At 39.1% G+C, this 13597-nt stretch overlaps 2 protein-coding genes across 2 annotated transcripts; one reads left to right on the forward strand and one right to left on the reverse strand.

Annotated features, from left to right (window-relative positions):
- The first annotated feature begins 1006 nt into the window (after window positions 1-1006).
- LOC130941152 (uncharacterized) lies at window positions 1007-8292 on the forward strand. Its single transcript, XM_057869557.1, has 16 exons — window positions 1007-1226; window positions 1348-1410; window positions 1577-1731; window positions 1903-2013; window positions 2227-2292; window positions 2681-2764; window positions 2847-2933; window positions 3100-3191; window positions 3493-3553; window positions 3656-3715; window positions 3898-3958; window positions 4031-4138; window positions 5765-5883; window positions 5967-6124; window positions 6208-6304; window positions 6391-8292. The coding sequence occupies exons 1-16, from the start codon at window positions 1079-1081 to the stop codon at window positions 6520-6522; spliced, it is 1602 nt and encodes a 533-aa protein (XP_057725540.1). The 5' UTR covers window positions 1007-1078; the 3' UTR covers window positions 6523-8292.
- Window positions 4255-5570, reverse strand: LOC130941154 (uncharacterized). The gene has a single exon (XM_057869558.1). The coding sequence runs from the start codon at window positions 5513-5515 to the stop codon at window positions 4667-4669; it is 849 nt and encodes a 282-aa protein (XP_057725541.1). The 5' UTR covers window positions 5516-5570; the 3' UTR covers window positions 4255-4666.
- Window positions 8293-13597: the final 5305 nt, after the last annotated feature.

A 13597-nucleotide genomic window follows, 5' to 3' on the forward strand; every position in this document is an offset into this window, starting at 1 on the left:
ATTAATTTGATAAAAAGTAGTAGTAGTGCTCAATTTGTCTATGGTGGTACCCCATAAACTTTGATCATGTGTCAAGAGGAATATATTCTCACAAGTCATATATATCTTTTATTTAAGTCATGGCAAAATGACACTTGCATCAATCTAGTTGTCTTCTTCCTTTTTTTTTTTAGCTTTAAAGTTTTCCTAAAGTTATGAGTGTGTGTTCCTCATCATTTATTCCTCTTTACAAGGTCCTTTGGAAAATCTAAATTATAGAATTATGCAAATGGAAATACTATTAACTAGCTTATATAATTTTGGGTAAAAAGTTTGGAAAATTTTTTAAAAATATCTCTAAATTTTATTTTGTTCTAATTTTGTCCTAAAAATTTTTGATTTGCATCAAATATATTCTTGATGGCTAAATTTTCTAAAAATCTAAGACCAATCTAACAATAATGCATGAAAATGATGCTTGATTTGCTTGTATTGAGGGTTGTTCTTATAAAATTGTTGTTGAATCGATCTTAAATTTTTTAAAAAATTAGTTGTCAGGGTATATTTGATGCAAATAAAAAACTTTTGGAACAAAATTGAAACAAAATAAAATTTAGGAATATTTTTAAAATTTTTATCAAATTTCATGGACAAAATATATACTTTACCCTATAATTTGTCTATTATTCTTCTTATTTCACATTTAAGTATATATAATATTGATAGTTGACTTATAAAAATTTCATATTTAAAAACAAAAATTTAATCATCGATATTTTGTTAAAAAAAAAGAAAAATATTTGAAAAACGAAAATCTTAAATAAATTTTTTATACACTAATTATAATAAAAACTAATGAAGTAATAATATCTTTTAATTTTGACTTCATTTATATCACTTTCATGCATTACACTAACGTTTTAAAAGATGTTGAATGAATTAATTATATTAATATCTAAGGGGTATTAAATTAAGATGATTAGTAGATAAAATAGATAAATAGATGTTTTAGAAGGAAAAATGAAAATGAAAATGAAAAAATATCTACAACATATCATAATCCAAAAAACATAACGATTCGAAAGAACGAAGCGAAAACATGGCGCAAGTGCTGTACCTGCGTTTGTCTCTCCCTGCAGAATCCCGAAAATTCTCACCTTCTTCTTCTTCTTCTTCTTCCAAACCTTCACTGAAGCTTCCACAAAGAACTCGAAGCTCCAACGTATCCATTCCTGCCACCACCAAAGGTAATTAACTATTAACTATAAAGACCAAAAAAAAAAAAACTTCATTGATGCTTTCACCGCTTCTGCTATTATTCTACCAGCTCAATCACAATGACCCAAGATTAAAAATTGAAACTTTCAGGTGGTTCCAGTCGCTTGCTCAAAACCCAGAAGCTGAATTCAGAGGTTTCTCCTCACAGAGCTGGTATATACTCATTTTACTATCTATGTTATTGTTACCATCAGAATTTGGCTAATGGGGTGCCTTCAGTTTGAACCCTGCATCAGAATTGGTTTATGGTGTTTTCTTCTTGTTCTCTTATCAATTTTTTGCTGTTTTTTTTTTTTTTTTGGCTACTATAATATTGCAGTCTCATCTGTGAGATTGATGAGGATAGAGCTTGGTGGTGCTTTTGCTGACCTTCTCAATGAGAAAGGCAAAGGTTCTGGCGAGAATGAGATGGGATATGTCCAGAGAACGCTCGGCTTTCGAACCCGGGAATTGAATCATCATGATCTTAGATTGGTTATCACTTTCAACCATTCTCTGCTGTACTCTTAAAATTTTCATGTTGTGGTCAATGGTTAGGCTTGAAGTTGAAGTATTTTGGACTTTGAGACTTTAAGTTCATGTCACTTAGTTACCATTCATGAACAAAGTTGTTGATTCTTATTTATTTATTTTTAAATTGCATAGGTTACTGACATTGTTGGGGGCACAATTCGTTGGAGAAGATATCTTGATCATCTGATCAGTTCACTTTGTCATGATAAAGATATATCTAGTATGGAACCTCTTCTCTTACAGGTGATAAAAATGTTCTGTCACATATTTCTTATGAGCATGTTTGCATGCGCCATGAGTCTTCAACTGAGTAAATACTACTAAAGAAAAACCTTAACCATTGTTTTAGTTTGGCATTTCTCAATATAGAGTTTCTAGGTGAAAGTTTTGTAGCAAAGATGGCTGGTGTACTCAAACATTTATTGATCTGAGACCTTATTACATTGTCTGTTTCAGATTCTAAGAATAGGATTCTATGAGATTGTCAAATTAGATATGCCGCCATATGCTGTTGTAGATGAGGTATGTTTTTCTGTTCATTTTATCCCTTGTTTCCAGTTGAATAGATTGGGTTGATGTTGCTTGAAGCTCAAGCAGTATCAGACAGAAAGAATTATCATCTGTTGAATTTATCTATTTATCTTTTATGTTGTTTACAGCCATTAGAGATTATTTGTTTTATGATAAATTGTTGATTCTTGGTATAAAATTCAACTTCAATTTCTTATGTTAGGAAGAATTCATTTGTAACAGTAAAGTCTGGTATGGCTTCAATAAATTTTAAGTTTGATACAGGTGTTAGGAGACAGCTGTTCTTGCATTATTATTTATTATTATTAAGTGACAATAATTGTTTTTCAAAGTCCAACCTTTTCTTCATTAATTTTTGATATACCGAATGGAAATGCAGAATGTTAGGCTTGCCAAAGTTGCGCTTAGACCTGGTGCCGGCAACATGGTCAACGGAATCCTCCGAAAGCTAGTTGCACTCAAGGTTTTCCTTTTCACAAATTTCATAAACTCTGAGTGGAGAAACCATGAAGAGTTTATAAACTCCATTGTTGTTTGGTTTGCAGGAAGATGAGGTTCTTCCTTTGCCCAGAGTGGAGGGTGATGATCGTGCCCAAGCCCGTGCTTTAGCAACTCTATACTCACACCCAGTTGTTAGTGTGTAACTGACATGTCTTTTTTGCGCCAGTTATAAGGAATAAACCAGTGTCAGAAAAATACAACTTGATTAAACTAACACTATGAAGAGTAGCAGAAACATTGTCATATGTCAAACTTAAAAAGATTAACATTGAATATTTTCTAATTTCTTGTTTGCAGTGGATGGTAAGGAGATGGACAAAGTATCTTGGCCAGGAAGAAACCATTAAATTGATGAAATGGAACAACAGTGAACCTAGTTTCAGCTTAAGGCAAGTAAATATGTTGCTTCCTTTTTTCCTTTGTTCCTTATAAAGCACCATATAAGTGTATAACTGATAGGTTCAAGGGACTAGCAGAATTAGGGGATCTAACCAACTGTGGAGAGAGTTTTTCTCTCCTGAACTAACAGACTTGCAGATTTTTCTCTAACTGCCTCAAAAAACTAGCTAACCCTAGTATTATAGGCAGCAGCAATTAGGAATTAAGCAGTGAAAATCAAAAGCCAAACCGGGATCTATCAATAACACAGAAAATGAAAAACTGAAGCTATATATTTTGTGTTTGTCTCAGAGCAAACCAGGCAAGAGGTTTTTCGAGAGATGACCTTGTGATGCAGCTTAATGCATTGAAGGTAGTACTGATAAGTTTTCTTGTTTGCACAATCCTTTCCTTTTGCATTTTACCTCTTCTTCCATGGATAATCTGGTCTTTGCTTCCTTTTCTTAAACTTCAGGTCCCACACAGCGTTTCACCACATTTGGATGAATTTGTTCGCGTCAAAACCGGATTGCAGGTATGACAGTGAGGAGATGAGTTGATTATATGACTATTTTCATATGTGAATGTTGTTAATTGCATGGTGGAGACTGAACTCTAATACTCTATCAGTATATAACTTCTGATCTACATTATCAATTGTGAGAGTTTTAGCATGCCTAGATTATGTTACTGAGTATTTGTACTTTCATATTTCAGACTGTAATTCAGGCCGGATTACTCAGAAAAGGCTTATGTTCAGTTCAAGATGAAAGTGCAGGTTTGGTTTTCACCTTTTCATGTAGCCGACTCTACTTAGTGAGGGATGAAACTCACAGATTGATGATTTCAGGTCTGGTAGTCTCTATTGTGGATCCTCAGCCGGGTGAAACTGTGATTGATTGCTGTGCTGCTCCTGGTGGAAAGACCTTATACATGGCCTCTCGTTTATGTGGCCAAGGTAAATTACTACTCCTCCTTAATCCACTTCATATTTTGATGAGAACCATGGTGGCCATCACAGAATTTTGAGAATTGAGACAAAAGCAGAGAAGGTTATATATTGAGAGAACAATAAAAGGTGAATACAATTTGATACAATAGATCTTTTATACACCAACAAAACTATAACCAATCAGCCAATCACAACTCAGTTACTAATCTCTGTTAACAATTTCTAACTAACCCCACAAAGGAAGAATCTGATTTGAGAAGACTAATACAGTTCCTTCCTCAACAAATTATCAAATGCCAAAGACTAATACAGTTCAACCACTCAAAGCAGAATTTGACCAATATCAACAAGCTTCATCAATTGGAGAAACAAACATCAAAAGCTACCAGAGCTATTTCAAGAAATTTGAACCAAATGCTTAACCACCTTCAAACAAAGTAAAAAAAGAAGCTAAGTTGAACTTAATCAACAGTTGCAGAAGCTATACCAAAAATATGAAACTTTGAAATGAAACATGGAATTATGGTTGAAACTTCACACTTCTGAAGGAGCAATCAAACCCTTGGGAACAAAGCGATAAACAACAACACCAACCCTAGCACGATCGGAGGGAGCACAAGTGTGCAAAACGTCAACGTCGAAGAGCTTCTTTGCTTTCTTGAAGAACGCCGATTCCTTCTTCCACCTCTTCAAGTGAGCCATCACAAACACCTTCTCCTTCTCCTTCTTCTTCTTCTTCTTCTTCTTCTTCTTCATCTCTTTCTCCTCCTCGAACCCTAACAACAAAAAACGCAGCGTTTCGAGGAGCGGTTCATACAGGTGATCGTGATAAACCACATCCGAAGCTAGAACAACGTCGAAATCGCGCCCTATCTCTGCCACGTCATCAACGTTTCCCCATCTGAGCGCCGCGACAGTTACGGCGCCGCCATTGGACGTAACAACTTCTTTGTTGGCATCTGTGTTGAATTGGAGATTCGGAACGACGTGAGGAAGGTCCGTGATGGTCACATTGCCGCCGAGCGTGGCGGCGGCGACGATCCCGACGATTCCTGTGCCGGAGCCTAGCTCGAGGATCCTAAGCTGGCGCTGGCTGCCGGAGAAAGCAGCGGAGAGGGGGCTGGTGGAAGGGCTGGAACGGTAGCTATCAAGAAGAGAGATGAGTGCGGTGGCGGCCGGCCAGAGCTGGAAGGAGAGTCCCTCGGAAGGGAGCTGGCGAATCAGGACCGTTGACTCGATCGAACGGAGTGAGTAGCTCTGTTGCTCCGGTGCGCCGTCGTGTACGGTGGTTAAGCTGTTAGGTTGTTGTTCGTGGTGGTCTTGATCGTTTAGGACGGTGGTGAAGGGGTTTATTTCGTCATCGTCATCTTCCCGAGTAGCCATTGTGCTTTGACTGCTTTCGTTCTTCGTTTTAGGGTTTTTTATTTTTGAATCCCCTTTTATATTCGAAGTGACTGAGCTTTCATTTCTTTGAAGCAAGTTGCCAACTTGCAAAGAAAACAAACTATTGCTAATATCTATCATTTTATTGTCAATTATTTATTCCGCCTAAAAAATTAAGCCATATAATAGTTTCTTGCTTAGTTTGTTTAAAACTTGCATTGCACGCAACTAACGATTTGTGTTTTGCAGGTTTGGTATTTGCAGTTGATGTAAATCGTGGCAGATTGAGGATTCTCAAAGAGACAGCAAAGTTGCACCAAGTAGACGGCGTTGTTACCACCGTCCACGCCGATCTTCGCGTGTTAACGGTACGTTGTATCGCGCCGTTATCATGTTGAAATCGGAGGAGTTGTTTCTTTCTAATATGTTTTGTTTGTTTTGGATTATCCAGGATGGTGAAGCGCTAAAGAGTAACAAAGTTCTGTTGGATGCTCCATGCTCTGGGCTTGGTGTTCTTTCGAAGAGAGCGGATTTGCGATGGAACCGGAAGCTGGAAGATATGGAAGAGCTGAAGAAATTACAGGACGAGCTCCTCGACGCGGCGGCCAAGTAAGGCCAAGATTCTTTTCGGTGTTCCCTTTGTTTATTATGAAGATCAAAAACGTGATAATTCTTCTTTTCCACAAGTGTAGATTGGTAAAACCTGGTGGAGTATTAGTTTATAGTACATGCTCCATAGATCCTGAAGAGAATGAGGAGAGGGTAGCAGCATTTCTTCTAAGACATGCGGTAACCGTTATCATAAAATTCTTGTACTATGGCTTTTACTTTCAATTTTTCTGAAGTGCTAATCAATCTTTATCTGAATTTTTCAGGAATTTCGCATTGATCCTGTAGACAGATTTGTTCCACCTGATTTTGTGACGGACAGTGGTTTCTATTTTTCTAACCCGGTAAAGCATTCGCTCGATGGCTCCTTTGCGGCTCGATTGGTGCGCGCTTCCTAAAAATCAACTAGGGAAACTGACCCTCCGCGACTGTCCCCCATTTCGGGATGGCATTCAATGGAAAACAGAGCGGCTGAGTTGCTGCGGCCGCAGTCCGTCTCTGAAAAAGGTTTATATCTGAGATGTCTGCAACTTCAGTTTCATCAGGCTGGTAATCCTTAACAACATACTTGCAGTTTTGAATGCAATCCATGCTTCAAAATTTTCTCCAAATCCATATACACTTTCAAAGCATCATGATTTCTATCCGAGCAGGAAATTTTTGTAGGGAAAATAATCCACATACTTATGCTGCTTTAGGGAAATTGGTTGAAGCAAAATTGAGTAGCTGTTAACAAGTAATGTTTTTTTTTTTCTAAAACTGTTATGCAGCTGTTGTATCCCACAATTTTGTAGATAATTTCAGGGACATATTGATACAGTTTGTTTTTATTGTTCATCACACTTGACACACTTAGAACTTGAATTGAATTTGAGACAATAATTTTTTATTTTTTCCATAATTTCTCAACCTAGTCAGTTAAAGATTAATCCATTAGAAGAATAAATGACCATTTGTACCCATGAGAGATGAAAACGCTGACATTCGTACCCATGATAGCCCGAAACTAGACTTGTACCCATGAGAGATGAGGTCCGTGTGACAAAAGTGACCCGCCTTGGTTCTGAGCTTGGTTCGTGGCATTCTGAACCTACGTGGCACTTCCACCCCCCCAAAAGCCTTTCTGACGTGGAATTGAACGTTGTTAATCAAAAGGGATAGCTGAACTCACGAAATGAAAACCCTAGGTAGCTTCAACCCTCCCCAATACAAACCAGGATCCAGAGAATCGAAACTTGTTGGATGTCAACGAGTGTGACGTTGAATCTCAATCGAAGCTTGGTTCGTACCTCCCTCAATGTCTTCCCGCAGATTTACCCCTGCTCCAAGTGATGGCAGTGGCAGTTCTTCGTCAAGTTCGAAGAAGAAGAAGGTGAAGAAGGTGGATGGCAGATGCTTCTGTGGAAGAGACTTTGCGTTGATGGAGTCTGGCACCGTTACGAACCCTAATCGATGGTTCATCAGATGTCCTCTATGGGCGGTAAGGGCAGATGCTGTTGGAGTCCAGGTGAGAAAGTTTTGTTTGCATTTAAGTTGTTTGGCAGACAAGAGACTGCAAATACTTTGTATGGGTTGATGAAATCGAAGAAGGATGGGAGGGCATAGCAAGATGTTTGGCCAGAAGACAGTCAGGGAGTTCTTATCCAAGGCATGATGATGGGCTCATTGTCACTGAAGTTGGGGAAAATCACGAAGCATCATCAATCCTGGCGACAGGGATAGAGAAACTTAGGGTTGAAATTAGGGGTGAAATTAGGGGTATTAGAGTGTTGCTTGTATGGATAGCCTTGGCTGTTGCATTTTGTTTGATATTTCTGCTGTATTTCTTTCTGAAAATGTAAAATTTGTATGGAATTAGGGTCTTTGTAAATCATGAGACTATGAATGTGTTTCCTGTTTTTGACATACACAGTTTTATTCTGTTGCTGCCCTATTACTTCTATATGAGAACTGTTATTGGTACTCAGTTGGATATATATGCACATGCAAGTACATTTTCTACTAAAAGAATCAGAATTAAGCTCAATATGTGACATAGAGACCTGATGGTTGTGGGGATGAAGTATAAAAGCATGAAAGCTAGCTCAAAAACTGGACTGAGCATGATATAAACCAAAAAACATAGTTAAATAGAGTAAGAGTAGCATGTCACAGGCAGAACAAGCAAAACATGAATGCTGCCTACTCCAACATAGTGTAATAAACCAGGAAGTGGTTCAAAAATAAGTATATGAGTAATGGCAATTACATCAGAATAGCAAAAAAACATAAGCAACACAGTCTATGACATTGGTGTTGAGTTACTGCTCCCGCTGGAAATTCCATTTTTTGCTCCGCTTGATGCACCCCTCCTGCCTCGACCTCTTCCTTCACCCCTGCCTCTAACATGTATGCCTCTAGTCCTAGAAATACCGTCCACATCCATTGTAGGCATGAACTGCACGAACCTTGTGGTTGTGCCTGCACTAGCACCCTGCAGTGGATTTGGGGTTGTTTGAGAGTTGTGTGTGGAAGGGGTTGTGGTTGGATGCCTTGGAGATGGTGCAGAAGCTTCTGTGGTATGTGCAGAAAGGGGTGGTCGCTTGACACTTCTCCTTTTATGTTGTTTCTTGCCTGCTCCAGTGGTTGTGGCATCATGGGGTTGTGTGGCTGGTGGTTGTGGCATCGAAGGTGGAGGCTGGATTCGAAAGAACAACCAGTTTACCAACATGGGTCGTTAAACAAATATAATTAACGAACTGAATCAAGTAACTAACTGACCTGTGAAGTCTGGGCTGCTGTTGAACCGTTTCCCACCTCAGTTGCTGCTGCTTCAGCCTCAGCAGCTTCTAATGTCTCCTCATAGTTCATTTCAGCCAGCATATCTTCATCCTCATCACTTGCAGGGACTTGTGGGGCAGCACTCGCTTCACCCATTGCTTCCTTTCTCTTCTTGCAGCTTCGCTTGTTATGACCAGGCTACACATGAACTTAAACAACGAATTAAACAACGAATAATAGTAAAGATGAACTTAAACAACGAATTATAGTAAAGATGAACTTAAACAACGAATTATAGTTCACTGCACACACCTGGAGGCAGTATTTGCACACGATGGTTGCAATCCTCCGCTTAGTTCTATGAGGATCACTCTTATCCTTAGGGGCATCATTTCTTTTGTCTCTTTTCATTGAAGGTCTTCCGATTGGCTTCTTGTACCTGGGTGGCAGAATTGGTAGGCTGTCCATATGCTCCCAGAACTCTTGGCTTGGAACTGGGCGCATTGAAATCTGATATGCAGCATTATAAGCACCCATAGTTAGCCAGTTATGTGCATACTCTTCAGGTCTTCTATTCTGGTAAGCTAGAGCAGCACATGCATGTCTACAAGGTAGCCCAGTCAACTGCCACAGTCTACAACTACATGTACCTTTGCCCAAGTCCACACTGACCTTAATGGGAAGACATTGGACTTCATAAACATTTCCCGCGTCATCTCCGGTTGGAAGGGGTCTCCATTTGTTGCTCTCTCTCTTTTCTCTTTCTAATCTGCTCTGTTGGGTTGGGGTTAACCTCCCACTGTACCCAATCAAGGCCTTTTTGTTTCTTGCCATGATTCGCATGACGTAGCACCTAACTTCTTCCAACATGGTTATGATAGGCTTCCCCCTCATCTTTTTTACCTTGGCATTAAACACCTCGCAGTTGTTATTGGTGTAGTTGTCCATCTTTGGATACTCGCTAAAATGTGCTCTACTCCACTGTTTTGGACTGATCTTGTCCAAGTATTCCCAAGCCCCTACGTTGATCTTTTTAAGCTTATCCATTGCAGCACTGAAGTCTTGTGTCGTAGAGGCCTTAGCACATGACCACATACACTTCTTCAACTGCAAGTCACCCCATTTCTTGCGAAAATTTTGCCATATATGCATGGCACAGAACCTGTGGTTGGCATTTGGGTAAATTTCTTGGACTGCAGGAATTAACCCCTGCATATAACCATTCATATGACCAGCAATCACTTATCACCTTAATAATGACATTAACAATATTTCAACAACAATCCTGGTACAATTGTTCAACTTTCATACTTCAGTGACCATAAACAGCATTCATGATAATGTCATTTGAAGCATGTAAATCTAACCATGTAAATCTAAACCAGACTAATCAGTATTATACACTAAGCATGTATATCTAATTGATTTATGAAGCATGAAAAACTATACATAGCATATGTAAAACACATGTGCAGCATTAAAACATACATACCTTCTGCATGTCCGACATGAAGTTAATTCCGTTTGCCTGAAAGTCTCCCACATCATCCTGAAGGATATCTAAAAACCACTTCCAGCTGTCCTTGTTTTCTGATTCAACAATTGCATATGCAATGGGGTAGATGTGGTTATTCGCATCCTGCCCTATAGCTGTTAAAAGCTGCCCCCCATAATACCCTCTAAGGAATGTGCCATCCAATCCTATGAATGGTCTACAACCACCTACAAATCCCTTCTTGCAAGTCTCAAAACATACATATATCCTCAGAAAAATTGGATTTGAATCAGGCATGGGATTTGTGTGTATCCTAACTGTAGACCCAGGGTTAGTCTTAAGAATCTCATTAGCATAGTCGCGAAGAATTGCATACTGTGCAATCTCGGATCCCTCAATCATCTCCTTCGCCTTCTTCATAGATCTATAAATCTTTCTCTCGTTGATAAGTATATCATACTCAGATCTGAAAAACTGGTCAGCCTCTCTCACACTCAAGTTTGGCTGAAGTCTTATTCTTTCTTCTAGCTCATCAATCACCCATTTACCATCTGCTGACTTGCAGTGATTGTCCCTACTGCAACTGTGTTCGTTGACAAAGGTCTTAACCTGATAACTTGCTGGAAATGTCCTCTTGGCACAGTATATCTGCCAAGGACAATCTTCATCATAGCATATAGCCTTCGACCTTGTAGAGTCACAGCGTGCAAAGAAAATGCTTCTTCCGATGTTTATATTAAATTTCCGGACTGCTTTCCTAAATTGATTTAGAGTCTCAAATTCCATTCCAACTTCTAGCCTCACCTGGCTAACAGGGGCATCGGCATTACTCTGAGGAAAGGCTGTGGTCTCATCAGAATCAGAATCACTAGGTATGCTATGCAAGTCCTCAGACTCATAGCAATGATACCCAGCGTTGTCATCAGAAAAATCTTCCTGATCAACTGGGACATAGAAGGTTGGAGGCTTGTCTGGATCAGGATTAGGTATGAATGACTGTCCTGTAGGAGGGGGCCTCTTTGTTGATCTTCTCCTGTTCTTTTTTCTCTCACCCTCAGCCTCATCTGAAGGATTGGTTTCATTGTTCTGGGGAGTCCTGTTGGAGTCAGAAGGTGGGGCTGACTCAGGGATTTCTTGTGAAAGTGGATTTGTGTAAGGATGTGGGATGTATTGGGTGAGCTGCTCTGGTGCAATATGGTCAGATACATTGGCCTGAGAGGGAATGAATTGGTATGTATCATCAGACTGCCAAGGTTGCTGTGAAGCTTCAGATACATTGGCATCATGGGGAGGGATTGGGTCTGTCCCATGAGTTTCACATGGTTGCTGCTCTACCTCAAGAGGTGGCTGTGTAGGTTGGGAATGAGTTGATGGTGGCTCATCCGGCTGGACAGGTGTTGGAGGAGGTTCAGAAATGTTAATCGGTTCCTGAGTTGCTACAGGAGCTGGGCTGTTCTCTTGATGGGCCTGTACCATGGGCTGTGGGCCATCACTTTTTTGGGCCTGCTTTTCAACTTGCACATTACTAACTATCTCAGCATCATCATCATCTTCCACTACTGCTAACCTTCTTCTTGGAGTCTTCTTTGGAGTTGGTACCCTTTTAACACACACCTTTCTTCTCCCCTTTGATGGAGTCAATTCCTTAACCTCCACTACAACAGGCTGATCCACAGGATGCTCTGTGTACAGATTAATTCTATTTCCATTCTTCATGGCTGCCTCATACATCCTAACTACATCCATATCAACCCTTAGTAGTCTCAACCCATCATGAAGCTCCTTCCCAGGTTCTAGCCAGTAAAACTCAGAAATGGACGTATAACCAATGTCCTTCAGCAAGTCAGAGATGAAAAAACCATTCAGGGTATCAACGTTTACCCTCTCTATCTCCGTCACTTCTCCACCAATGTAGCTAACCTTACCGACTAGCTCTCTCTCAAACCTTCCTCTATGATGAATTGACAAAGTTATGTGGACGGTGGCCATCCCTGGAAGTCAAATTTAAGAAACCAATAAACACACATTCTCTGTAACTGATGCTAACACAAACCCTAAAAGTACTCTCTATCAATTCTGAACGAAATACAGCAACTCTTTCGGTTTCATTAGCCAGTAACGTTTGTCTAACCACTTGCAACAACATATCAAATTATTCATTGGTGGGAAACGACATACCTGTGTAACTCTTCAAAGGGAGTGACCACCTCGATGTCGAATACCAAAGGACTGGTAAAAGCCCCTCCTTGCTACTCGATTCGTCACACTCTGGCCGTCTTCTCCTCCTTCGAATGGACCAACAGTGACGATGAACCTCTGCTAGGGCTCCACTGATTCTCGCGGGAATTGACGTTTCTTTTTCCTATCCCTTTTGATTAACAACGTTCAATTCCACGTCAGAAAGGCTTTTGGGGGGGTGGAAGTGCCACGTAGGTTCGGAATGCCACGAACCAAGCTCAGAACCAAGGCGGGTCACTTTTGTCACACGGACCTCATCTCTCATGGGTACAAGTCTAGTTTCGGGCTATCATGGGTACGAATGTCAGCGTTTTCATCTCTCATGGGTACAAATGGTCATTTATTCATCTCGAGTACATTTAAGGCTCTGTATTAGATAAATTAACTGCATAAATAAGACATGATTTAAACTTTCAATATATATGCTGGAAGTTGAAATATAAAAAATATTAATAAATTTATTATTAAACATTTCTCTGATTAAAAATATAATAGATTTTCTTACGTAAAAAGGATAAATAGGTCCTTTGAATTTTTTATCCGTAGATATTTAAGTCATTAAGAATTTGAAAATACATTTAAGTTCTTGACTTTTTCAAAATTTGGACATATCAATTCTTTATGTTTATTTAGGTCTGTGAGATGTGACTTTCATTATTATGATCTGGTTATTATAAATGTATACATGAGAGAATTTTTAAAATTAGATAAATTAAATTCAAAGATCAATGTATTCAAATTTTAAAAAAATAAAAAATTTTAATATATTTTTAAATTTTTAAAAACTTAAAAATCAACAAACTAAAAAATCAGAGAGATCGATTTGTCTTTTTTCTTAATATTAATATTTAATAGTGTGTCTCATGAAGTTGTTTGACATTTCGAGGTGTATCTTTAGCACTGGAAGCACTCAGTAATTAGATTATATTCGTATCTTAGGCACTGAAGATTTGTGGTTTGAAAAGTGTAGTAGGTGGAGT

The sequence above is a fragment of the Arachis stenosperma genome, chromosome 7, assembly GCF_014773155.1.
Source record: "Arachis stenosperma cultivar V10309 chromosome 7, arast.V10309.gnm1.PFL2, whole genome shotgun sequence".
Lineage (NCBI taxonomy): Eukaryota > Viridiplantae > Streptophyta > Magnoliopsida > Fabales > Fabaceae > Arachis > Arachis stenosperma.